Source organism: Marmota flaviventris, chromosome 8 (genome assembly GCF_047511675.1).
Source record: "Marmota flaviventris isolate mMarFla1 chromosome 8, mMarFla1.hap1, whole genome shotgun sequence".
Classification (NCBI taxonomy): Eukaryota; Metazoa; Chordata; class Mammalia; order Rodentia; family Sciuridae; genus Marmota; species Marmota flaviventris.
Genome location: NC_092505.1, coordinates 9867458 through 9895039, shown reverse-complemented (window position 1 = coordinate 9895039; position 27582 = coordinate 9867458). Strand labels below are relative to the sequence as shown.

General features: G+C 48.9%; 1 protein-coding gene across 2 annotated transcripts in view; it reads left to right on the top strand.

Moving 5' to 3' along the window:
• The window catches only part of Itsn1 (intersectin 1), a 204906-nt gene that overhangs the window by 171230 nt on the left and 6094 nt on the right, over positions 1-27582 (top strand). Inside the window, exons 29-33 of one of the 2 annotated variants that reach the window (XM_027929297.2) lie at positions 9247-9368; positions 11080-11186; positions 16971-17154; positions 19923-20021; positions 25064-25231. In XM_027929297.2, the coding sequence (XP_027785098.1) occupies positions 9247-9368; positions 11080-11186; positions 16971-17154; positions 19923-20021; positions 25064-25231 (680 nt within the window). Of the gene's footprint in view, positions 1-2511; positions 3049-9246; positions 9369-11079; positions 11187-16970; positions 17155-19922; positions 20022-25063; positions 25232-27582 lie in introns of those variants that run through there. The other variant, XM_071615072.1, reaches the window with a different exon arrangement.

The window sequence follows — 27582 nt, the reverse complement described above, 5'->3', positions numbered from 1 at the left end:
TGTGTGAGGGGAATGCGCCATTGTTGAAAGAAGAAATACTCATGAGAAGATCTTAAGGCAGGAAATGAGCTTTTTTAGAGAGGGTGGGAGCAGGTAGTACCGGGGGCGTTGAACTCCGGCACTCGACCACTGAGCCCCAGCCCCAGCCCTATTTGTATTTTATTGAGAGACAGGGTCTCACTGAGTTGCTTAGCATCTCACTTTTGTTGAGGCTGGCTTTGAACTTGCAATCCTCCTGCCTTAGCCTCCCTAGCTGCTGGGATTTCAGGCATGCAACACAGCACCTGGCAGGAAATAAGCTTATTAATCTTATAAATGGTGTTTCATTATTCTGATATCCACCCTACATACTACCTGTTCATGCGCTTTTTGGTTTTCCGTCTCCCCCACTAGAAAGGAAGCTTCCCCAAGCAGGGACCCAGGGACCCAGGCACATCTCCACAGGTGCTGCAACCGAGCAATAAAAGTCTTGGGCTCAGGGCGTCTCTTGTGTTCCAGCCGGGTCAGTTTGCCAAGGCCGAGAGAGATCAGGGGCCAGACTATTCTTAGACACTTCTGAAGACAGTCCCTTTGGGAGGGAAGGTACACTGTCTGCACAGCCTCCAGAGGCCGTCCTGGGGTTTCTCAACCAAGGATTGTTTTTGGAGAAGACCCATCTGCCTGGACCCAGACTGGTCGCTGCCAGCCCCAACAGCCCTGAGCTCAGAGCACCAGGAAGCTCCTGGGGACAGAGTGGCTGTGCGCCCTGCCAGGCCCACCCTTTGAAGAACTCTTGTGGCTCTATTTCCTGAGACTTCACAAGCAAAGGTTTTAGTCCTGATACAGGAAGTTGCCACACATTGCTGGATTCCACTGTCCCACCCACAGACTGAGGACATTGGGGGCATTGAGTGGAGTGACCTTTGAAGCCATCACATAGAGCTGGGGGTCGATGGTGGCAGGGCGGACTCACGTGCGGCTGCCAGGACACCTGGAGCAGAGCAGAGGGATCTGGGCTCCAGGTGGCAGATGGCCATGGAGGGATGACATTCCGTGGTCACAGCCATCAATCAAGCCTCTTTGGCCAATTGCTTGAGTGGCCTGCCATGGGCTGAATTCTGCCGAGCATTATGGCAGCCCTTGTGCTGAGTGTACCTGGCCTGGCCTGGTTTCCAAATCTCCCTTCCTCTTCATACCGGGTTCTGGATTTTCAGGCCATCTCCCCCATGATGAGTGGTCCTCTGGAACTAAATAGGAGCTTTACAAAGGACAGACACCTGGGTCTCACGGGTGGCAAGTCAGATTTCATTGGTCTTAGGTACAACTGGGATTGTAAAAAGCCCCATGGATGACTCCAATGTGCAGTTGTACTCTAGGGCCACAGCCCCTTCCTCCATCCCACACAGGTTGCCACAGTGCTCCTCCCAACACAGCCCAGCTGCGCTGCTACCTGCGGCAGGCCAAACGATGGCTCCCAGGATTCACATGTTGGAGCCCAGATGCCTTAGAATATAGTTGAACTTGGAGATAGTATCTTTTAAAAGGCATAAGTCAAAATGAGGCCTAGGGTGGGGCCTAATCCAATCCGACTGGTGTCCTTGTAAAAAGAGTCTGGATGCACAAAGAGACTCCGTGGATTTGCATGCAGAGGCAAGATTGTGTGAGAAGACACAGTGAGGAGGTGTGTGCCAAGGTGAGAGGCTTAGGAGAAACCAGCCTGCTGTCATCTTGATCTCAGACTTCCAGCCTCCAGACAAAGTGATGGACGTCAGTGGTTTTATCCACAGACTGTGGCACTGAACCCTGGCAACCCTAGAGTGGGGAGTGGTGACGAGGATCATGGTCCGTGACTGCCGCTGGGCTGTGGCTGAGCTGCTCCGGGAACTTTCAGTGCATGGTGCAGGACAAGATTGCCCAGTTGCTATGGTGATACCCTGCTGGAGGAGGTTCTGTGCAAGGCATGGAATCGTATCAGTCTTGAACCTGAGTTCAGACACCAGCTGCGAGGGATAGGGAATTATGAGCTCAACTAGATAATTATAATTGTTTGCCAGTGCTTCACCCTTCAAGCCTGCCTGCTTTGAAGAAACTTTCTCACAGAAAGCCTTTTGATGAGAAAACCTATATAATAAATGTGCTGAGCTAGCTCTTGGTCACTATTCCTCCATCAGAGGATGGTGTCCCACCTGGTCCCAGCTTTCTCTCTACTAGTATTTGTCTTTTCCCCCATCACCCCTTGCCAGTTCCTAAGGTTTGGCCCTCAGGTCACGACACCCCAGCACACTGGTGGGCCCTGGGGTCAGCTCCCTGTTTATTAAAAAGACTTTGTCAACTTCTTTAACTGCTCTGTTCCTTTGTTTCTCTTCATCTGCTCCATGAAAGGTGACAGTAGCTACTGCAAAGGATTGTGGGTGAGGACTCAGTGGGTATCTATGCAGGGGCCTGGACCTGCCAGCTCACTGTGGTAGTTGGGACTAACTCGTTTTTCACTATCACCCCTGTGTCTGCTTCCCTCCTTACATCTGTCCCCAGGGCTGCAGGACCCCACTCTGACGCCCTTTTGATCCAGTTGTTCATCACCACTGCCCACCCACCCTGATATTCTCCTGATGACATCTGGCTTGGTCAATTTCCTGCTGCTACAACAGAATACCTGAGATGGGGTGATGCATAAAGAAATCCCTGTGGCAACAGTGCTGGAGGCTGAGACATCCAAGCCCCAGGGGCTGCATCTGGTGCAGGCCTTCCTGCCGAGTCATCCTTCGGTGGAGGGGTGGAAGGACAAAATGGGCACACAGAGGGAAGGGAGTTGGACATGTCCTGTATCAGAAACCCACTCCTGGCATGGCCCCCGGTGAAGGCAGCGCCCTGGGGACCCAATCGCTCCACCTCTCCACATCTCTGCAATGGGGATAAAGCTTCCAACACGCGAACTTGGAGGGATGTATTCAGCCATAGCAAAGTCCAGCTCATATTCTTCCTCCTCTGCAATTATTCCCACACCTCCCAGTCAAAACCACAGCCTCCTCCCTGGTGTTCCAATAAAAATGTTCTATCGTAACACCTTAACCTACCTGCCTTGTGTTCTTAAAGGATTTGTTGACAGCATCTACAAAGGATACCTAAAATCCTGCAGGATAGGGCACATGGAGAGCAGGAACTCAGCAAGAAAGGAAAACATGGGCGGTGACATCAACGGAGCTGAAAATGAGCTACCAAATGCACGAAGGGAGCCCAGAATCCAGTTGTAAAGCCATAAACAATGTGCTCTTCCCCACCCCCCCCAACATCATGTTCACGGCAAGTGAAGAGATGATTTATCCCTGAGAGTTCAATTTCATCACTTCCCAACAGCCGCTAAGCTGCCTGGTAACCCGAAATTTATGTGGAAGCCACATTGGAACTCTTAAGCTTCTGGGTTCAGATAAACAGACACCGGCAGAGGGACCCAGCACAGGGATGCAGCGGGTCTGCAGGACAGGCCAGACTGGCATGCCCAGCCCCAGTGGAACAGGGGCATGGGGGGCTTTGGTGCCATGAGGTGCCATCCCCACCTCTCCCCATGGGCCTATGGGCCCATCAGCTTCTCTAGACCCTGTGAAAAAATCTAAGGATCTGCAACCCTGGGTCCCAAGGATTGATCACAACTTGCCGCCATGCCCTTTGAGACGGAAGTCAGCCTGGGATACCCGTAGACTGCAGTTCCCCAGAGGGTTAGGACCCGGCCCACCTCACCCATCTGAACCCCAGTTCCAGCACAGATGCTGGCTCTCTGCAGGAACACACAGCGTCGTCTCCAGGAAACTGCTGAGTTTCAGACGTTAGCCGTGGGGTGGAGGGCAGTGGTGCTGGACCAGAGAAACTTCTTCAGGTTGTGTCCACGTGGGTTTCATCTGCTCTTCCTAAATGACCCCTCCCCCCACCACACACACACCACTCTGTCTAGGATGTTGAGGAGCACTCAATTCCATCAGTCTTTCCAGAAGGATCTGGTTCAGCCCTGGGGGACATACACTCACCTGCAGGAGAGACTAAGACCCTGGGGCCCCCAATCTCCATACTCAGGTCAACTCTACAGATGGCCTGCAGTGTAGACAGGAGCTCCAGAGCCCAATTAACAAGTATTTTGCTGATACTGACCCAGGGCCATTTAGTGAGAGGACCTAGGCTGGACGTCCCCAGAGACGGTGTATCCTCTCCCTTAGAATCAAAAACTCTTGCCACGCTTCCCTATCACTGTCTCTCCTGGTCCCGTCAGAATCTTTGTCCACACTGGGGGATTGCGCCCTAAGGTACTTCACCATCAAGCTACATCCCCAGCCCTTTTTTGTTTTTTTAGTTTGACACAAGGTCTCACTAAGTTGCTGAGGCTGGCCTTGAACTTGAGATCCTCCCTTCTCAGGCTCCTGAGCTACTGGGATTGCAGGCTTCATCCCTCCTCCTGCCACCACACCCTGCTCCCTGCAGAATCTTGTCCTGGCATCATGACTGTATAACGTTGCCCTTGCCTGCTGCCCCCTTGACTCCCATAGGATCTCTGTGTTCACCTGCCACCTGGGCTTCACCACATAGCCTCACCCTCGGCACTAGGGAAGCCCAGCACAAGGAGGGCCTCCCCCAAGGAGCCTCCCTCTCAGAGCAGAGTGTCCCACTTCACTGAGTTCCTGCCCTCCCTCAGCACAACTCAGTGGCCTGTCTTGCTATTTTTAATTTTCCTATCAAGTCTTCCCCAAGGTCATGAGTTTCTCTGAGGACAACAACAGTCTCTTTCTTATTTCTGTGTCTCTTGGACTTCATAGGAACTTAATAAATATTTATTGACCAACTCATTATATGTTTTGGCTCTTTCATAGCAAGAACCAGGCCTGTTTATTTGCTTTGCCCAATGGCCAGCTTGCTCTGGGGCCAATTTGGTTTTCAAAATTATGCTCCTTATTGGGAAAGATAGGTTAGAGGTGAGGAGGGGAGTCGCGGGCACTTTCTACCCTAAATGCTTTGGCATAGTTTGAAACTACATTGTGCTTGTGTTCATGTATTACTTTTGTAGTAAAAAGATTTAGGTTGCTCTTTGGGTATAATTAATATTGTATTCACATGGGTTTCAATGTGATCTTTTTTGTATTAGATTTTGTCCATACGTTTCTCCAGTCTTCCAAAGGTATCACAGTTCTATTTTGTAAATGTGTTTAAGAAAATGATACAAAATCTAGGCACATATATTAGGAATTTTATGTGGGCTATAATGGGGAACATTTTTAACTGCTCACAGTCATTTGCAGTATTATTTCAGCTGTAAGTGGGTTTCAGCTGAGACTCCTTCATCCCTCCTTGACCTCAGTGGAAAATCCTTTGCCATCCTCGATCCTCTTGCTTTTCGCTGGGCAAGGGGGTGGCCAGCAAGCCATGTTTTTATCCTGGTACCCAGAGGAGAGAAGGGCCACTTCTCTCCACCCCTAAAGAAAACTTTTTTTTTTTTTTAATTTGACTCTCTTGTTTTTCTAAATGTTAAATTTTCAAAAGAAAGATATTTTGAAGTTCAAAATGCCTTTTTCAAGACTTTCATGGTTCTCTTGGTCTGGCATTCAGCAGCCAGAATTTTTTTAATTTTTCATTTGTTCTTTTTAGTTTTACATGACTGCTGAATGTATTTTGACATATACCAACAAGAATTATTTTTTAAACAGCATCACATGGGTCAGTTCAGTGGTCAAAAAGGTCATTCCAAGTCAACATGGTTGCTTGCTGTGTGATGTGGAGAAGAATCTCCCCACAAAATCTTTGCCTTCATTGTGCTCTGGGTCCTGGAGAAGCCATCAGGGCCATCCCCCTGTCTCCAGAAAGACTGGCAGTCAGACCTGCATAGGGTGGAATTCATTGGGCAAGCAGGCCAGACCCACCCAGCACCCCAAGACCTCTCAGTTCCACCAGCTCCAACTTGGACCCTGCAGGTGTGTAGATTGGACGACCAGAACTGTCCCAGGCCAGAGGCTGTGCGCAGCCCTCCTGTCCAGCCTGAATTGGCCCCAGGTAACTAGGATTCTGGGGCCAGTAGCCCAAATTTTCTCTGGACCTGCTGCAGTTGCCCTGGCTCTGAGCTTTTTCAGAACTTGAACCATGTAAAACTTAAGACCTAGAAGAACCGAGATCCAAAGCAAGTCAGTGGTCTTTATGCCCGACAGGTCCTTGGTTTTCCTAGGTGTGTCTTCCAGTCCCTCACTCCTCCTTGTGGGTGCAATCCCGGTCTGGTTGTCAGTTTCTAATAATGTCAGTGTTTCCCGATGGAGTCTATTAGCATGTAGGGTGGGTGATATCCTGTCCTGTATATTGCAGAATTTCCTGTCCTGTTCCAGCCTGCCGAATTCCAGCAACCATCTTGTCATTAGGACAACAGGAACACAATGGCCACCCTGGGGAGTGGGGGTGCAGTTCAGCCCTTAACCTGGTGGAGGGGCGGTAGTACCAACTTCAACCTGATGGGGGCAGTACCATCTCCATCTGGGGACCACTGCACTCCAGGGTTGTGAGCTGTGCTCCAGAGGGCAGGCATCTCTCTTCTGTCCTGAATCCCAGCACCCCACACAACTGGTTTCAGACTCATGGTGGCACATCAGGAAGTGTCTGTGGGAAGAATGCATAAGATCTATGAACCTGATAAAATGGTGCTCAAAATGTGCATGTGTGTTACGTGTGTAGTACGTAAGAGCTCATAGCACCCATCTCTAAGAGAACTATGATCTAAAGGAACGTTTGGGAGACCAGGCTAGCTAGTGTCCTGATGTTTGCGTCACTGCATGTGCCACTCACAGTGTTTGCAGGGTAAATCTCGAATTCCCTCTCCGTGTGAGCATTCTGATATCCCTGGGGGAGGGACCATCCTGAAAACTCCCCAGCAAACTGCTTCCTTGAGGTGCACACCCCAAATTCTTGAGCTGAATTTCACCCTTGAATAGAAATGCCCTGACTCCTGGGCCCTTTGACTCATTCACAGGAGAGGGGTAAACGAGTGCAAGAACTGTACATGTCCCCCGTCCCCTGACTCCAATTCAGGAGTATTTCCTGGGTGCCTTCCCCAAGAAAGAAATTAGGGAGTTCCCTTAAGTTCCTCTAACCCAGAGCTCACACAGCAGCTGGGCAGAGCTGGCTGAACTGAAGGAACGAGCAGTCAGGCCAGCTTCCTACCTGAGAGTTTGCTACCAAAGCAGCTGTTCTCATAAAAGACAATCAGAACCCCAGACAGGAAGAGGTGGGTCACACAGGCGCCAGGGAGAGGGCCCAAATTTAGAGGCATCTGCAAAGGTCCAGAGTTGGCTCTGAGTGAGGTCTGGGATGGAAGGGTGTGGAGGGTGTTAACATAATGATGGCTCATTCCTGCTGCCTGTCCTGGGATGTTCCTGCCCAACGAGGGAGGCTGTGCATCCCCAAAAGGCCATTGGCCAGGGAGTGAACAGAAAGCAAGGACGGAGCCAGCCCCAGAGGCAAGAGCATTTGCCAAGAAGTTCCTGGTATCATTTGCCTTAGAGGGGTTGTTCAATTTGCAGAAGCTTCCAGCATATAGACTAGCTCAGTCCCGAGTCCAGAAAAGCCCGTTGGGGGAGTTGGAATCTCTCACTAACCCTTGGTAAACCAGAGCAGGCTTCTCAAACTTTGGTGTACTTAAAACAATGACCTGGAAAGCTTGTTAAATCAGATTTCCCAGGCCCCACCTTGAGGTAGTCCACTAGGCAGGGGCCTGGTCATTTGCATCTCTAACAAGCTCCCAGGGATGCAGATGCTGCTGGTCCCTGGACCACACTTTGAGAACCGCTGGCCTCAGGCAAGGACTTTCTCATGTCTACCCCTATGGGGAGTAGAGAGGATGAGAAATGAAAGTGAATGGGACTCAGCTGGCCACTCCCCACCTACATCAAGACACCTCCCACTCTATCTCAATCTCTGGTCACACATGCGACCTCTGTGATCAATACAGACTCTTTAATAAAAAGAAGTGGGTGACTACTGGCCTGAAAGAGGTGGGCCCAGACCCGCATGCAGGGTATTCCCTAAAACCAAGCTTCCCTGCCCCTCAATGCTGTGCACCTGGGGTTGGGGCAGCCTCTACCCATAAGCAGTTAATGTTCCAAGCAGACACAACCCCAAATAAGCTAAGTGAGCCGAGTCCAGGGCTGGCCCACCTCAGGACAGTGGAGTAGCTCATGCCCTTCAGTAGCCTTGGCCTCAGCACAGGCCCTGCACGGAGCAGTCGGCCGCTGGAGGTTGTTCCTGTCTGCAGACTTGCTGCTTAGCTTCTACAGGACTGGGCAGTGGCCTTGGCCAGTAGAGTTTTCTCATTTCTATATGAGTACATCTCACATCAGATCCATGAGGCCCCCAGATCCATTCGGAGCTCAACAGAGCCACCTCACCCTCCAAAAACCAACCTTGGTAGAGCCACAGGCCCCCCTCTGCTGGGGGCCAGTAGTGCCACCTGGAGTAGAGTACAGCCTCTGGTCCTAAAGTCTCAGTCTTCACCACTGCCGAGCTGAGAGTCAGGGAGAGCCCACCTCCCTGCACCTCGGTTTCCTCATCTGTATAATGGGAGCGATTCTAGAATGACGCAGGAACATTAAAGGAAATTATCAGCGTAGAGCTGTTAGGATAGTACCTGGCATAGAAATGTTGGCCAATTGTTACTAGGTCTTTTAAGGTTATTTTCTTATTTTTTGATGAATCAGAGTGTTTGTTTTCTAGGGGTGGCATAACAAATGACCACAAACCAGTGGCTTAAAACAGCTGGAATTTATGGTCTCACAGCTCTGGAGGCCAGAAATCTGAGTCAAGGTGTGGGCTGGGCCAGGCTCCCTCCGAAGGCTCCAGGGAACATCTGCTCTGGCCTCTTGTGGCTCTGGCAGCCCCTGGCACTCCTTGGCTTCTAGACGCATCACTGGATCTCTGCCTCTGTGGGCTATGGTCAGGTGGCCTTCCTTCTGTGTCTCTCTAACCTCTCATACGGACAACAGCCATACAGGATCAGGGTCCACCCTCATTGTGAATGTCCCCATCTTCACTTGATGGCATTGGTAAAGACCCTCTTTCCAAATAAGGTCACATTCAATGGGGCAGGGGTTAGGGCTTCAGCATATCTTAGGAGGGTGCAGTTCAACCCCCAGCCCTGCCCGACTGGAATGAGGCCACAGGGGCTCAGCCACAGGCCCAGAGCATAGTCATTGCAAAGCCCTGTGAGTTGCTCCAGAGTCTGACTAAATGGTCCCAAACGGTTGTGTCTTCCAGGGTGTTCAGACTTACATCTCTTGGATATGTTGACCCCCACTGAACGAAAGCGACAAGGGTACATCCACGAACTCATTGTCACAGAGGAGAACTACGTGAATGACCTCCAGCTGGTCACAGAGGTACTGGCAACTGGGGATGGTGGCGGGTGGGGGGGGCACTGCAGGAGGCGGGGGCCCTGCTGAGGAAGCCTGTGTCCCGATTCTGATCCTGGGACACCTTCTGATTTGTGAGGAGCACATGGATAGCAAATGCCAGGAGATCTCACCCGGGAGGAACCGTCTCTCACTGGGACTGACTGAGTCACACCCACAGAGGGGCAGAGCTTGCTCATGCGAGGGCATACAAGTCCCAGAGGCGCTGGTGGAAGGGGGCTTGTGAACTGTGAGTTGGGAATCCTGGCTGTAGTAAGAGGAGTTGCAGCTCAGCCACCAACTAGTTGATGTCATAGAGCCAGCCATGTCACTCCTGGCCCTCAGAGCTGGCATCTGAAGATGGTGCCCATCTGGCTAGTCTCTTGAGCTGTTCCTTGTGCTCCATAAACCCCTGATAAAAATCTGTTGCTGAGCATGAAGATGTGTCCTTCCAGGCCTCTGTGAGTCTCCCGGGCCTGGGATGATGCCTCAACTTGTATGTCCTCCCAGAAGAGTCTTAGCCAGCCCATCTGGAAAGATGGGGCGATACAGAGTTGGGCACCCCTGCTGAAAGGGTGGCCTCTTGTCCTACACATAGGAAGACACCATTGCAGGAAATGGGGATTTGAAACATGCCATAATAGTTTGGAACCCCACCCCTGTCATCAAATGTGGTAAAACCATCTCATCTGGTAATCCTAGCATCCTGGAGAGACACAGCTGGGTACTCAGTATTGAAGGAGTACAGGGAGGATTGCAGGCCCCCAAGGCTGCATGAGCATATAGGCAGTGGCACAACTTCAAAAGAGTTGCCTTTTCTCAAGACATTGGACTGCTGTTATACTGTCTAAGGTGTCCAGGATGTAAGTGTCACCCCCTTAGATATGGCACCTTTGAGCAGTAGGCAAGATGCACATCATGGGTACTGGCCTGAGATATGCCTGGCTCAACATAGGCTTAAGGATTCATTCAGAATAGTGTCCCCAGGGATCACAGGCAGCCTGGGCAAGTTTATTCCAAAGACAGGCGGTACCCATCCCCAAACAACTTCAGAAGTGCCCCTTACTCCAGACAGTAGGTAAGGACCTCCTCGTGGATAGGGGGTACCGAGAGCCATGATTTACTGCAAGTTACCTAAACACACAGAACTTGGGAAGGGCAAGGTCACCCCCTTGTGACCACCTCCTGGAAGTGCTGGCTGTGTCTGAGGCCAGCCCAGGACCCTGGGGAAAGAGCAATGAGGTTCGTCCCTGAGGGCCCCACAAGTAGCCCTGCTTATTAGCAGAGCTACTGCCTGAGGTTGCTTCCCTCCCAATGCCCCAAGCTCCTGTGGGAAGCAGCAGATGCTGCACGGGAGTGTGAAGGACAGGCCTGCGCCACAGCCATCGTAAGCCCCACTTCCCCACAGGGCCATCTCCTTGCGGTGGGCAGGCGAGACAGCTCTGCCTGCCTACATGACGTTGTGCTGGAACCCAGCTCCTTACCGGTGGGGCTAAACCTCACCCTCCCTCCTTTGTAAGACCGCAGACTGGCCGGGCACCCCTCCATCTGCTGCAGCACTCTGCAGGAAGGTGGACCTTCCGGTCGGCTGCAGACCACAGCCCCTTCCCTGGCTCCAGACAGACCCGTGTGCGCGAGTGTGTGCAAGTTTTGAGCTAACTGTTTGCTTTCTGAACCGCTTCATTTTCTGCACCTGTAGATCTTTCAGAAACCCCTGATGGAGTCTGAGCTGCTGACAGAAAAAGAGGTTGCTATGATTTTTGTTAACTGGAAGGAGCTGATTATGTGTAATATCAAACTTCTGAAGTAAGCCTTTCTTCTCTAATCCCCAGCCGCGCCGCCTCCGGCCCGCACACTAGCACTTCTGTGTGGTCCCCTCGTGTGTCCCTCATGCATGCCACCCTGTGTCACTCTGCCTTTTTTGCTTGTTACTACTCACAGGCGCCATCGCCCTCTGTGCCCACCCTCATGCTTTCCGGAAAAACGCTTCATAGTCATTGCGGGGAGTAAGTCGCCAAGGCAGCCTCGGTCCTGCTTTGCCTGTGGGTCCAGAATGTTCAGAACTGGGCCAGTTCTGACTGCTGACCACTGGCCAGCTGCATCCAGACAGTCCCCAGCCCCAAGGCCTTCCCTGAGACCCAGGTTCCCAGGGGGTAATGATGCTCTCTCGAGACATTGTTGGCTCCTGCACATGGAAAAGGGTGCAACTGTCCCCTGTCTAACATGACCAGAGTTCCTCGGGTGGCCTTGAGCAGCTGGCCTAGGGCCATTTGTATTTTAGTCCTATTCTAGTCTGCAGAGGCAGCTGTGGGGCTAGGAGTCGAGGGACCTGGGTTGGGATACAGTCTTGCTGCTCTTCCTCTGTGAGCCTTGGTTTCTTCATCTATAAAGTGAAAGGACTGGGTCAGATCATCACAAAGGTCCCCCCACCCCAAAACCTAGAAAACCAAAATGTGTGTCCATCCGGTCCTCATTAGAACTTGCGAGAACACAGATTAGGTCCTGACCTCTGGGGCCTGTGATAGAGCGGCTGGGAACAAGGGCCCCCTCTCCAGGCCTGAGAGGGAAGTGCAGCCACCCCAAAGCCCATGTCCATACCCCATCTCCATATTCAGGTCATCGGGAAGCCACCAGTTCCTAAATGTTGTCCCCACATTGTTTTCGTAAAGTAATCTCAGGGCCCCACTTTCTTGGGTATGTGTTTGGCAGTGGATGAAGGGATGGGCAGGGAGGCGTGGGCAGGTGACATGAATAAAGGTACAGAATGTCTGCTCTCTCTGCTCTGGAACACAAATAGGCGCTTAGAGAAAGTCTTTCTGTTTTCCTCCTCCAGAAGGATGCTGTAGAAGTGTTCCAGGCTTAGGATGGACCTCAGACTTGTGCTCACATCTTGCTATTGCCTCTGGCTGTGTGTCTTTGGGCAGGTTGCTTAAAGTCCCTGGGCCTTGGTGTTCTCATATGTAAAATGGGGATTTCATTAGTCTGTATTCTATTGCTATAACAAAAAACCTAAAGCTGGAAACCTTATTATTTTTTTAAAAAAAGGCTTATTTAGCTCACAGTTTTGGAAGCTGAAAATCTCAGATCTGGTGGTCTCTTCTGTTTGGCCTCTAATGAGGAGGGCCTCATGGTGGGAGGTATCACAGTGACAGAAGTGTGCGAGGAGAGAACACACAGTGAGACAGGAAGCCAGAGGGATTCAGGGGCCAGTCTCGCTCTTTTGTAACAATTCATTCTGGGGGAAACTGACCCAGGTCCTGTGAGAGCTGTATTGATTCCCTCCAGTGACCTCATTACCTGGCACTAGGCTCCCCCTCTCAAAGGTCCCACTCAGTACTGACCCTTGCCGTCACCTGGGTGGAAGGTGTTGATTAATCATGAGCCTTCAAGTACTAATCTTAAAATTCTGGAGACACATGGTTTTAAACAAATGAGCTCTGTAGGGGCCAGGCCTGTTAGCTCTGACCTGCCTAATGGCCCCAAAGTGGGGACTGAGAGTACTGTGACGGCGAGGGAAAGAAAACTCAGGCTGACTGAATTTCCCAAAGTCACATAGGAGGTGGGCTGTTCTATGCGTGGCACTCAAGGTCCCCAAAACTGGGGATTCCACTCAATCACTTCCCTCAGTGAAGCATCTGGAGTCACATGGCCCAAGTTTTTGTCAGGACTCCAGAACCTTCTAACTTCTTTAGGGCAACTACCTGGAAGAGTAACGCCCATCCTGTGTTCTAACCCCTGTGTGGCTGCAGCCACTGTCCCTGTTTTGTCTAGGATGCAGGGCCATTGAGAGGAGCCAGGAGGTCCTGTGTACAACTGGCACACTGCCCATCCTGGGAGAGTGAGCTGGGTGCTCCTGGCCCCTCTCCCATCCCAAGGCCCCCGCTCCCTGTCCCCCTCTCCTGATTGACTGACTAGCTAGTTTGGGTTCACTGGCTTAAGTTTTCTTCTTTTAGATAAATCTTGTATTTAACAGGAGCCTTCTGGGGATCTGTTTTTTTTTTTTTTTTTTTAAATTCATTCCAACATTTTATGATGAACTACTTCAAACCCAGAGAACTTGGGAGGACTCTAGGGTGAGCACCTGTGTGGTGAATCGCACAGCGGACGTTTTGCTCACTCGCTTGGCCGCATGGATGTGATTTCTCCATGCGACGGAGCAGCCTGATGATGGGGAGCTCGGAAGGCTCCGGCAGCCTGCAAGAGGGAGGCCATTGGGATAGAGGGGACTTAAGGTGACATTCCTGGAAAGCCACCAGCAAGCTGCCTCACAGCTGCCATTCCTGATCCAAGGCGCAGGGCACGCTGCTGGTATGTAGAGGAACCACCGGAGTCAGCAGATCAATAACTAATAAGCTGTAAAAGGAAAATAAAAGGAGGTCACCTGCAAAATGTGCACCTCCTGCCACTGAAGCCTCTAGTGGACATTAGAGAGAGGTCGGCCTCTTCCTGGTGAGGAACGTGCCTCTAGAAAGCCGGGCAGTGCAGAAAGAGCCAGAACCTTTTTGAATCCAGAGCCCGGGCCCCTCAGGCAGGGGTCAGGGAGACAGCAGAAGGGAAGCGAAGGTGGGTGGGGGCAGTATTGGACCTATTTTTTTGAATCAAGAGTCTTGGGAGGGGTGGAAATAGGTAAGACGGTAGAATGAACTGGACGAGAGTTTCCTACGTGCATAGGAATCCGTGACCAGTGACTCCACGTCAGGCACAGCCCCAGGAGGGGAAGTTATTCTCCATATATGTTTGGTGTCTCAGATACACTCTACCGTCACGTGTCACTGCAAGGGACAAGTTAAAAAAAGGAGAAAAAATAGACTCTTTCCTGCCCCCTTTGATAGAAGGAAAAGAAAAAAGGAAGGAAAATAGAAAAAGGGGGAAAAAGAAGCCCAAGAACTTCTCCCCCAAAAAGTGGCTTTCTTAAAGTCTTTGAATCACCTTCTTTTGAACTTAAGAAAAATGATAGCACTTTATTTCGTTCAAGCAGAAAATGAAAGAACAATAAAATCTGAAACCATATCTTAGTGGCTGCGACTGGATGGGAGGAAGGAGGGGAAAGGGGATCGTCGGGCTGGGTGTAGACAAGAGGAGACTGTGTGGAGATGGGGGAAGGAAGCGAGAAGGGAGGTCCAGAGGCTGAGCGTGGCGTGGAGAGACGGGGGCCACACGGGGAGGAGGGAGTTGTCCCCACCACAGGCTCTGGGGTCAGACCTGGGTTCCAGGGATGCCTCTGTCACGTGTTCACTGTGTGACTTGGTCCAGTCACTCCATTTCCACGTGCCTTGGTTTCCCCAACAGGAAGTGTGGCTAATAATTATTAGTCAGTTTTGCATTACTCTAATGTAAACACCCGAGATGATCAGCTTAAAAAGAGGAAAGGTTTACTTTGGCTCACAGTGTGGAGGTTCCAGTTCACGGTCAGCTGGCCCCGTTGCTTGTGGGCTTGTGAGGCAGCATGTCACAGTGAGAGGTCAAGAGAGCTGGGAAGCAAAGAGAGACAGAAAGTGGGTGGGGTCCCAATATTTCCTTCAAGGACGTGCCACCAATGACCCAACTTCCTCCAATGAGGCCGCACTTTGTCCCAGTAGCACCACAGGCTGAGAGCCAAGCCTCCAACAGATGGGCCTTTTGGGGACTTTTTTTTTTATCCAAACTATAGCAGTAGTATGCATTTATTAAAAGTGTTTAGCACATAGAAAGCATGAATCCATGTTAGCTCTTGATCATGCACAGCCCGGAGGCTTAGGCACATTCATGCATTCTGCAAACATCCAGTGCTCTGTGAGGTGTTGATCAGCTTATCCATTCCCTTGGCCCCTCACACTTCTCATCTCTAAACTTTTTCATGAAATGGCAGATCAGCTCATCAAAGGTCAGATGCTCTGAGGACTGTGGCTACAACCACAGAGTCATATGACCCTAGGCCTGATAGCACCCTCCACTCCTCATAAGCCTGTAAGGCAACTGAACCCCACAGGGGCAAGGCCCTGGAAAGTCCAGTCTTGATTTCAGGCCTGCCTCCTGGTTGGACAACTCGGTCAACCCACATGGGCCTCCAGAGCCTAGCAACCAGCCCTGTATACACAAGACAATGACAATGTGCCTATGAAGTTTCTTTTTTTCTCCCCCACCATTCAAAAAGGAGGGAGAGGGTGAAAATACTTTCATTACCTTGTAGAAAAACTGCTCCTCATAAAAAAATGATGGAATTGCTTCCTGCTTCTATTCACAGCAACTTTATAACATGGTTTTGGGACACTTCTCCCCCGAAATTGTAGTGATATCAGCCTTAAGCAAATTTCTGCAAGGAGATTCCACACCAGCCCCTCAACGGGCAGTGTCCTTTGGGCTATCCTGAGGACGCCAAGCTGCTACTTCTTACACCCCGGCAGCCAGTGCTGACCTCTCCCATGGGGACATCCACTGGAGGTGGAATTACTGATTGCTCATATAATTTATTTTCCCTAAAGTCTCATTCCTTAGTTTTCTCGGGCCTAGGAAATTTTCTTTACCCAAAAAATGTGCAAGGAAGAAAAGAAAGTGATCCCAAATTTTTAAAGCCTAATGTTAACTGCAGAGCCTCCTTGGAATTATATAGCCCTACCCATATCTCAAGGGCTGCTCCAATATGACCATGGAAGTGGCCAAAGGAATGCATAGGGACATCCTCCCAGCCTCATATGACAACCCTACCCCACCATTCTGTTCCATCCACCCACCCACCCATCCCCCTGTGGTCACTCGGGCAGCTGAACAATTCATGGCCTTGTGTGGTGTGGCCTGACCTTGGAGTACATTGCTCTCCTTGCCATATAGGAGCTCAGCATCTTCCAGAAGCTGTCTTAAGAGTTCACGTATTAGGTTGGAAGGATGGATGTCACAGTCCCGGCAGTCTTGGCTTTGAACACTCACTTTACAGGTGGACCCCAGAACAAATGCTTCCCAGTCCTTCCAACGCCTCTTCTTGGCTTTTGGGATGTAGATTGTTTGGGCTCATTGGCCCGTTGCTATAGTAAAAGACTTCTCCCTTCAGAACCCTTAATCTGGTCAACCTTGAATTAGCTATAAAGCAGAGAATGGCAGAGATCGTTCAAACCACTATGATTAATAATGAATCTTAATTTTGGCAAACATAATGGGATTATTTTTTGTGGTAATTGATTACCATCTTCATTATGTTCTGTGTAGTCTAAAAATATGTCTCCCCGTCCCCAGGTGACAGCAACTTCCCTTGGGTGGCAGTGACCCCAGAAGTAGGCTCATTGCTCATGCCCTGCCAGCCTGGGCTTTCACCACAGATGATCCTTGAAGCAAGACATCAGGGGTCCTGCCCAAGTTATCAGGGAAACAATCCCATATTTCACCACAAGAAGAAAAATGGTGGCAAATAGCCACCATGCCAAAGAAAACGCCCCTGCGACCCCTCTCCATAGCGCTAGACTCATTTCTTTCTCTGTTCCTTGTCTCCCAAATAGATGCTTTAGTGGCCCTCGGGTCTGTGCCCCTCACACACATTCCGTTTCTGTACCACCTAGAAGTGTGCCGCAGTGCTGTCAGGCAGCGCGAAGGCGGGGGCTCACCTCCCGTGTTTCCGTGCAGAGCGCTGAGAGTCCGCAAGAAGATGTCTGGGGAGAAGATGCCCGTGAAGATGATCGGGGACATCCTGAGCGCCCAGCTGCCCCACATGCAGCCCTACATCCGCTTCTGCAGCTGCCAGCTCAACGGGGCTGCCCTGATCCAGCAGAAGACGGACGAGGCCCCAGACTTCAAGGAGTTTGTAAAAGTAAGGGGGCCAGGCTGCGCCTCCACGGTGGGGATCACGGGCCGCTGGGTGTGAGGGCTCATCAGGGTCTGCAAACATCTTCCCAGTGAAGGCCAGCAGGGGTTGAAGTCTCGCCAAGCAATCAGAGATTGGCACTAGCTGCAGCTGTAGAGAGGTGTGGCTGTCACCCAGGGGGCTGGGCTCAGCCCTGGGCCTGGAAGCTTTGAGCGTCTTCAGAGATCTCCTTCCTGGGCATCAGTGGTGTTTCTTTGAAGGCAGTTGAAGTCTTTCACCTCATTCGTTGGACCTGGCAGGGCTCGGGTTCCCCTTCTGTTAATGACAGCATCCTCAGTTCCTTGCTGGCCTCTGCCCTTTGCCTGCAGAGCTCACCTGCCAGGGGTCCCAGTGGTGCCCCTTCTCCTTCTCAGTCGCTCTGCTTGATGGGCTCAAGCTCTGAGCAACCCACACGAGTCAACATGGGACACCATGACCTCTCCTTGGGACTGGCAGGGTCCTAAGAGCCACGTGTCCCTCAGGGGACATTTGGGGAGGTGGTGCCAATACTGCTAGAAGTTCCCACCCTGGGCTTGCAGTCCTGAGACTTGGCATTAACCAGAGTGGGTCCCTGCTGGCCACACCAGTCATTTCTCCAAGGGAAAAATAGGACAAGAACAGTCACTTCCATCAATCAGGTTCATTATGATTAATAAGCAACAAGATAACAATAAGGACAACTGGTATACCTTCAGGGGGCAGGCCATTTCTCACCTCCCTGAGAATTCTGTGTTCATCATCACTGTGAGGCAAAAGTATGGCCTCTTCCTGGTCATAGCCTCACATAAACTTCCTGTTCCTTCCCTCTCCTAACCCAGTGTTAAACCTCTACATTAAATGCTTAGATTTGCTAGCCAATAAATGAGACATTCTGAGGTCACTCAAAGGTGAGAAATGGATAAGAAGTAGACTGAGCCAGGCACGGTGGCACACACCTGTAATCTCAGTGACTCGGGGCTGAGGTAGGATGGTCACAGGTTCAAAGCCAGCCTCAGCAACTTAGAGAGGCTCTGACTCAAAAATATAAAATAAAACTGGGGCCTGGGGTTGTAGCTCAGTGGTAGAGCGCTTGCCTACCTTGTGTGAGGCACTGGGTTCGATCCTCAGCACCAAATATAAATAAATAAATAGATAGATAGATAAATAAAGGCCCATTGATAACTATATTAAAAAATAAAATAAAACAGGCTGGGGTGGTGCCACAGTCTGGCTGGGCACACAATCACGAGCCACCACACAGCTTGTAGATTCAAACAGCAACTCTTTATTCCCGAACTCACACCAGCCGTCTACAATCACGTTCTGGGGAAATCCACGTTCTCTGCCCAAATCCACCTCCACTGGGCTTCTATCTCCCAAAGAATACTGTCTGAATCCCGTGAGAACTCTAGGGGAACTCAGGCAGCAGGATACGCCCTATTCCCAGCAGGAATAATCTTAAACCTTAAACCTGGAACCTAAACCGGGAACGCCCTAATCCGCCTTGGTCCTTGAACAAGGTCACCTACATTCAATGTCACTGCAACATGGGGTACGCTGGCAAGGAAATTGTCATACCTACTTGGCTAATGGCTCCCAGCAGGGTGGGGCTCAGTGGTTACATGCCCCTGGATTCAATCCCATGAGCCAGAGATGGGAAGAGATGCTGAGCGGCCCAGTCTGGGCACAGGCAGGATGAGGTCATCATTGGATGCACTTGAACTTCAGAGAAATGCTGACAGAGCCCAGGGTGAGGGGCTTGTTGTCCCTCCTCTCTTCATTTCTCCTGCCTCATTCCAGCAGGAGCTTGGCACGCCTTTGCCTTCTGAGAGGCTTTCCGGGAACAAAGGTGTCCTTGGCTGGATGTCAGGTCTAGATGCTGACCGTCCTCAGGCCTCAGCGCACCAGCAGTTCACAGCAGCTGCCTGTGTCTACGGCGTGAAACCAGAGCAGAGTCTTGGGGAGATAAGTCACTGTATAGCCCTGTGACTGGAAGACAAGCTCTGATTTGGGGGGCAGAAAGACTCTCTTCCACCAGACAGGCTCACAGAATTGACAGAGTGGTGCAAGGAAAGGGGCGGGATCTGAGGGCAGAGACAAATCACAGGCCCCGAGACTGAGTCTTGGCCCCCAGGTCTCTCCCTGCCCAGAGATGCGGGCTGGCTCTGCGCAAATCTAGATGAGATTCAACCCTTCTGCTTCTCCAGGACTTGGGGGAGTTTTTTTGTTTTGTTTTCTTGGTACCAGGGATTGAACCAGGGGCCTTAATCACCGAGCAACATCCCTGGCCCTTTTTTATATTTTATATAGAGACAGGGTCTCTATGAGTTGTTTAGGGCCTCACTAAGTTGCTGAGGCTGGCTTTGAACTCACGATCTTGAGGAAGATTTTTTGCTCTGACTGTATGGTCTTGTGATTCTTCTTCTTCTCCGGAGTTGTGTAAAGTTGTTTTAGATATTGGAAGAATCTCCTCTCTGAGCAGGGAACTATGTATCCCACAGAAGATATGCTGAATCTAGAGGGCGGGGCCTAACCTGGGGTATGGGTCATACCTGGGGGTCTCCCATTCTGTCTCTGGAAACTGCCTCATCTTGGACCATTGTAACTGGTCAGGCCCTTCCAATCCCAGGTTCCGCAGCTATCATCCAGATAAATGAGATAATGGGTGGAGAGTCCTAACTGACATTAGTGTCGATGTCACTGACTTTGGACTTTTCAGATTTATGAGATACATTTAAACAAATCTCTTATTTCAGAGATTGGCAATGGACCCTCGCTGTAAAGGGATGCCGCTGTCTAGTTTTATACTGAAGCCTATGCAGCGGGTAACAAGATACCCACTGATCATTAAAAATGTAAGTACCCGTCTGACCTTTTCAAACCGAGGAATACCTTCTCAGCATTGGAGAGCACTGGGGTCTTTAGCAGTTTCCCCAGCCAACACACCTGATGGTTGTGCAGAATCCATGTGCCAACAGGGTGTTGGATCCATCTGCTTGGTAGCTCAGAGAAAAGAAGTTGGTTTAGCATGAAAAGAATTCATGACATGCAGCCTTCACATGTGCTACCAAGTGGCTTTTACCTTCTAAGCCAGAAAACGAGAGCTCAGTTCTTGGTTCTCTTCCTAATGTGGGGCCCACTGCCTCTGTGCTTTGATTTTCCTAGCAGGAAAGAAGGAAACACGATTCCTGTCACCATCTGCAGAAGGCCACCGTGAGATACTCTGTGTTGATGTTAGACAATCGTTTTTTCTCTTGTCACTTCAAGAAAGCCAGTACCATACTAACAGAGCAAAATCAGGGATCAGTGTCCTCATGTGTAAAATGAGTGGACAGACAAAGGCATCTCTGAGCCTATGATTCTACAACCACAAGAAGTGTATCTCCTGAAGAGAGGTTTTAGGTCTGTTTTTTTTTAACCGAGAATGATATCTAGAAACCCAGATCTGGGCACTGGTGTGCTCATCACGGCTGGGTTGACATTGTCTTTGGGCCTTTCAGGACAGAATTGGGAAATATATGTATGTATATTTGTACATAGATATTTGCATATACATATATTAATTTCCAAATTAGTTTATCTATGTATATTAAAACCCACAAATTCACAGTTACCCCCTACTGTAATCCAATACCACAGGATTTATTCCAGTGTTCCCCTTTCTATATACTCTATGAGACACCTGGCTTTCAGGGTTCTCAACAGGTTGTATATTTGCTCAACCTCCACATACTTAACACATCTCCCTCCCATATATGCCGTCTCCACAGTGCAGCCCTATCTCAGCCCCACAAAACACACTTCAGGCACTTTGGCTGAGTTAAATAGTTTTGAAAGCTTCTTTCAAACTACTGTTTCCTTCTTCCCAATTCCACAGTCACCATTTAGTTAGTTCAATACTTCTCTTTATTTCCCTCCGTGTGTAATTGCAAATCAAAATTGGAAATATCCTTTTAAAACAGGTGTTCTAGATCTAACCAATGGGGAGGAAACACAAAAGCAAGAAAAGAACTGAGAGGCATAAATATTAAAAAGGAAAAAAAAAAACTCACAAACTGTCATTTTCAGAAACAAGCTAGCTGCCCCCCAGAGCATCTAAGAGAATGAACTGGAAGCTGACTGAACTCAAAGAATTGAAGAAGGCAGCAAGGCCTCAGGTGCACATGAGAGACCTTCCACGTGAAAGTACTAAGGCTGGATGTTTTGGTGGAGGGGTTCTGAGCACGGCACCCACCACAGACCTTAGCCATAGCAACCTAAAAGAAAACTTTTATTCTGGTAAAATAGGTCCAAACCATAGGTCTGGACTATGAAAATATTTTAGAAGCCAGAGGACAATTTCTGTTTTACGTTATTAGCAGAGAACGAGATCCAGAAAAAGCTGTTGAGTGAAAAAAATCTCATCGAGGTGTCCTCCAGTATGTTCCATTTTGCAAAAGGGGGAGGCAGGCTGAGGATACAGTGCAGCGGCAGAGCACTCACCCAGCATGCGGGAGGTCCTGGAGTCCATCCCCAGAACAGTTAAGAAAAGGCCGGGGAGGGGGACTTTACGTGTGATTATTAAACACCTGTTGCTTAAAGACGGGGTCCATTCTGGCAAATGTGTTGTAGTTGATTCTGTCACTGTCCTCACATCAGAGTGTTTACACAAACTAAGGCAGTGATGTCATTAGGCAATATAATGTTATGGGACAGAATCCATATGAAATCCATCGTTGGCTGAGGCATCCTGATGAGGCGTGTGACTGTACACAGAGCATCCCGAGACCCTGAAGGAATGTCTTCAGCCCTGCGGTGGTTTCTTCTGCAGGAGGACAGGCAAGGCCGCGTTCACTCCTGTTCTATATACCTCTGTATTGTTTGCTCTTGCACAATAGGACCGTCAATCTACTATTTTCATAAACATTTTTTTCTTAAAAATTTCTGTTAGAAAATATAATGAACAAAGAAAGGCTAAGATAAATGACAGATTGTATAAACTGTGTAAATATAAGTTTAACTATATATAAGTAGGCACTGAAATATGAACAGGTATCTGTATGTCACATACTCTTCTAACTTAAAAACAAAACTTCAGTAGAAAAAGAGGTAAAACACACCTGGAAACTGCTGAGGTGTGGTGTAAAGTGGTGGTGAAGAGATGCTACAAGTTTTGAGCCAGGATGCCTGGGTATGAATCTTAGTACCACCTCAGTGCACCCTCAGGTGAGTTACTTAACTTCTCTGGGCCTTGGTCTCCTTGTGTGTAAAACAGACACTAATAGTACTGTCTGCTTAGTGCTGTGAGAATTAATGGAGTAAACACCTGTAAAGTGCCTGGATTATTATTTACTAGTATGTGAATGTTAGCTTTGTCATTTAGTACACTTATGTTTATTTAGTACACTTATGTATTAAGCATGCAAAAAGTTCACAGTCACAGATGATAAAGGAAATGCATAACAAAACCAGGAAATACCTTGTTTTGGGCTTGCCAAATGGGCACATGTTGGAAAAAAGATTGTAGGTCTCCAGGGTTGGCAAGGATGCTGGTGGAAGGTAAATGGCTACAGCCTTTTGAATGGTAATGTGTAGATTAATCTGTCCTCTCCCCTCCCCTCTCCTCTACTCTTCTTTCCTTTCTTTCTTTCAATTGAAACCAGGCCCTTGCACATGCTAGGCAATTCTCCACCTCTGAGCTATCCCCAGTCTGTTTTAAAATTTTATTTGGAGACAAGGTCTTGGTAAGTTGCCCAGGCTGATCTTAAACTTGTGATCCTCCTGCCTAAGCTTTCCAAGTGGCTGGGATTATAGATGGGTGCCACCTTGCCCAGCTACACTTTCTCTCTCTCTCTCTCTCTCTCTCTCTCTCTCTTTTTAGTGGTGCTGGGGACTGAACCCAGGGCCTTGTGCATGTAAGGCAAGCACTCTACCAACTGAGCTCTATCCCCAGTCCCTACACTTTCTCTTCAAATCATCAAATCCACCTCTAGGAATTTATTTTAAGGAAATAGTTAAAGAAATATTGAAAAATTGGAAACAACATAGAGTTTTTTGAGTGGAGAACTACTTGAACATATTGTGAGTCTGTCTTATGATGACATATTTTACAACCCTTCAAAGTGGTAGTATAGATCCATATGAAACAGATATAAAGTGATATGCTATAAGCCGTGTACAAAATGGTAGCATGATACAATTTTAATTTTTAAAAAATTTCGTACATATGAATCCATTAACTAATACGTAGATAGAGGTTCTCTCCAGATGGGGAACTACGAATGACCTTTAGTATCTGGGTAACTTTCTGAATTTTCTAAATTTTGTACATTGTAAATACTACTTTTACAACTAGAAAAATCGATGAACCTGTTTTCATTTTGGAACAAAGCAAATGAGTTCATACAATTAGCCGAGCAGGCTCCCTGTCCAGAATAGTGGTCCTTGGGCTCGTCTGCATCATCCCAGCATCATCTGGAGAGCTCCGGGAAATGCCTAAGCCAGAGTTCTACCCCAAGGATTCTGATATGGTTGGATGAGTCTTCAGGATTTTTCAAAGAGAGTCTCATGTATAGTCAGGATTTGTGCTGAGGATGAGGTAGTTGCTTGGAATTAATTGGTGGATACACGAGATACAGAATATGTCAATTCAGTATGTCTCAGTTTGGGCACTACTTAGGACTTTAAGCCAAAGAATACCTTTGAGAAGAGATATTGTATGGGATAATGTTCATTTGAATTACTTGCCTGGGCAAGTACACTCTTGGCATTCTCCTGGTACCTTGTAAAAGTAGCTTAGGGGCTTTCTTTGTTTTAGGACAGAAGATGGTAACTATTTTTTGGGACCCCAAAGCCCTTTGAGAATCTGATGGCAATTGCTATGGCTTTCTAAGGGGCAGGGACTTTAAAGTGGTTCATTTATATCAGGTCATTTAGTCCTTCAAATAACCTTTAAAAAGAGGCACTATTTACATCTCTGTTTATCATAGGAGGCAACTGAGAACCAGGGCCTTCAAGCAACCAATGCAAAGTGTTATTGATCAGTGTGACACAGCAGGGATATTAACCAGGAGTCTAGCTCAGGAACTGGCACTCTAAACCACTAAACTTGGAAGAGTCTACTCAAAATGCACACGTTTGCTCCAATGCACCCATCTGCATATAGTTTCATAGATGCATGGAGGCCCACATCTGTGCATGGACCCAGGAAAGAGCCATTCTCTATGGGATATCCATGCAGGGTGCAGACACTGTTCCCCAGTACCCAGCACTGCATGCTAACCCCCGCCCTCTGCAAGTGTACCCTGCCCAGTCTTGCACCTTAGTCTGAGTTCATGGGACACTGTACAGGTCTAACACTGGAATTCCATCCTAAGTTCCCTCGGGTGAGTTGAGCAGGTGGGAGAAGAGTTACAGCTGGCTGCTGGCTGGGAATCTGGCTTTGGTCCCAGTCTCTGGGCCAAGTTTCTTTCTCTGTGAAATAGGGTAAAGGTTTTCAAAGAGAGACCCTGAGGTCCCTTCTGGCTCCATGGTTCTGTGTGCCTCCTGAAATCAATCCTGAGAGCTTGTCTGTATGGTTTAGAGTTCACCCTGGGAGATCAGTGTTTTGCAGGACAGGTCACACAGCTTGCCCTGGGGATGTTCAAGGGTATGGGGTTGGGATGAGGTTCAAGGGCAGGTTGCCTCTTGGTGGGACGCTTAGCCCTCACTGAGCCCATGAAGAGGAGGTGTCTTCAAGGCCACTTGCTACAGTGGCCATCATGCTGTGTGCCATTGCCTGGTGGCGCTCAGAGCTGTGGTTGCCCAGGGGGGCACGGTTAGAAAAGGGTTGTGCCCTACCTCTGCTGGACTGTGTCCTCCAGGACAACGGACCCCAGGCCCACCCATGTTGCCTGTTGTCTTCTGTTTTCCTGTGTAGATCCTGGAGAACACTCCTGAAAACCACCCTGACCACAGCCACTTGAAACATGCCCTGGAGAAGGCCGAAGAGCTGTGTTCCCAGGTGAATGAGGGGGTGCGCGAGAAGGAGAACTCGGACCGGCTGGAGTGGATCCAAGCCCATGTGCAGTGTGAAGGCCTGTCGGAGGTAAGTGCCCCTAGGGTGGGACCTGGGCCTCCCCTCACTCAGCTTCTGTAGCCACCAAGAAGGAGGACAAGAAAAATCATGCACCATCCTCCCCGCCAGCCTACAGTTTCCTAATTCTCTCTCAATGGCTTCTTATCTGCTGTTTAATCTTGATAGATTTTTATTATAATCGTATTATTTCCTATGGCCAACAGTTCTGTTTATTTTCTTCAATCTGGTTTCTTTCTTGTGTCTTGTTCCTCGCTCAAGTGTTCATGCTTCTCATTTTTTTCTTAGCACATTGTAAACATATTCCTGTATATTCCAAATCCAGTACCTAAATACCTAAAGTTATGGGTCCGATACCTAAAGTTATGGGTCTTATTCTTTTGTCTGTTGTTTCTGTTCGCTCTTGCTAATCATACTTCGTTTTTTGGTATATATTGTGAGTACCTTTTCTTGCTGTACTGGGGATACCGTGCTATGCTGGGAATACTGGGCAAGTGCTCTGTCACTAAATGACACCGCCAGCCCCTGCAGTGTGATTCTTAACTGTGAATTCAACATTCCTAGGAACTTCACCTAAGGGCGTCTCTGCTGTCTGAAGTAGCATTCGTCATGAGAGGATTGCTCCAGGATCACTCTAAATTATATTTAGAGCGTGTTTTGGGATCATATTAGTTGTGTGGATTGTGTGGTTGCCTGTGTGAGAGCTTCCTGGTGGTCACAAATTCCCAGAGGCACGTTTTCCTCCATTTTCACCAAAGTCAAAAGCAAAAAAGGTCTCTTGCTCATGCTTTCTGCACTTGAGTTTGCTTGTTATAGAAACCTTTTTGTGGAGATTTCCTGTTACATCCCTGACCTGGGTCCTGGAACATCTCCTCCTGTCTCTGTGCCCTACATAGCCATTAAAATGGAGATGCAGCATCACCAGATTCAGCTGAGACTCTAAGGACTAAACCTGACTTTGGGGCTTGATTATCTTTCAAGGATATAATTTTATTTTGGTTTTTGGCCTCTGCGTATTTTTAACTTTATTATTATTTATTTTTGCTGAATGCATTTAAAAAATAGGATTTTTAAAAAGCTTTTGTTGGTGAGTCATCCAGAGTATCTAGTCCACCATACTTCCAGAAATGGAAAGACGGAAGTGTCTTCTCTGACCTTTAATTCCTTTTTTTTTTTTTTTGTCATTCAACTTTTTCTTTATTCTCATTCATCCTTTCTACCCGTTTTTTTTTTTTCTGTCTCTGTGTAAGTGTGCACGCACACACACGTACATGCACACACATACGCCATGCACTAGGGTTTCCCAGTGTGCCCAGGGAGAACGTGTCCCCATCATCCACCCTCCCCATGGCTCTTCTCTCCTCTAAGCTTCAAAGACAGCACCTGGGTAAGTCACCACTGTGTGCCTTCCCGGCCCCACAACTGCCCATCTTCAGTGCAGGTGAGGGTTAGCAAAGCTAACCTGTGGAAACCAAGGTGAAGGCCATGGGTCCTCGTTTTGGAATCTAGGGATGGTCTTTGGTTGATTGGCTCTCTCTCATTCACTCATTCATCTAATAAACATTTATTGAGTATCTGCCGAGAGGCCATCACTTGATTCTAAACCCCAAAGACATAAAAAAAATAAGATGTGACCCATACACTCAAAGAGCCTATGGGCCTCCAGAGAGCTGGGGTTAAACTAATATTTACAACAAAATGGGAGAGTGATGAGCAGAGCTGGCTGGCAAGCGTGTGACGAGGAGGGACAGCTGTGCAGGTGTTCAGGGAGGCGCTGGACTAGGTGACCCGTGCCTGGACGTAGGAAGATGAAGCTCTCTCTCTAGTGAGGAATGGGGGGGTGTCTTGAGTGGCAGGGGAAGGGACAGCGGTGGAGAGCAACGATGGGCCCCACTGATTTAGGGAAGCTGCGGGCTGGCCAATAGGGCTACGTAGCGTTCAAGGATCGTTGCTTTGATGCTGGAGACAGAGGCCCTGACCGCTTCTGATGAGACGCTGAGATAGCAGAGTGCACTTTAGTAAGGGGCCCTCCATGAGTCTCCATCAGAGGGTGCAGGGGCCTAGGTCTTCACCTGAGGATGTTAAGAATAAAATAGATTCTTGACATCTGATTTTTGAGGCTTATATCCCCCCTTTAAAACCAACTTATTGTCCTTCATCGACTGGACTTTCCTTGTTTTCATACCCAGCTTATGGTTGTCTTTATGGCATTCACAGTAAGAGGAAGGGAACAGGATGGCTTCTGATTTCTGTCTCATAACCACAGAGTGGCCCACATGTGGCCCAGAGCTGGATACACGCCAGTGATTAGTTTTCAGATGAATGCTGTTTCTGGCATTCTTGTCCAGAGACAGAGGAATGCG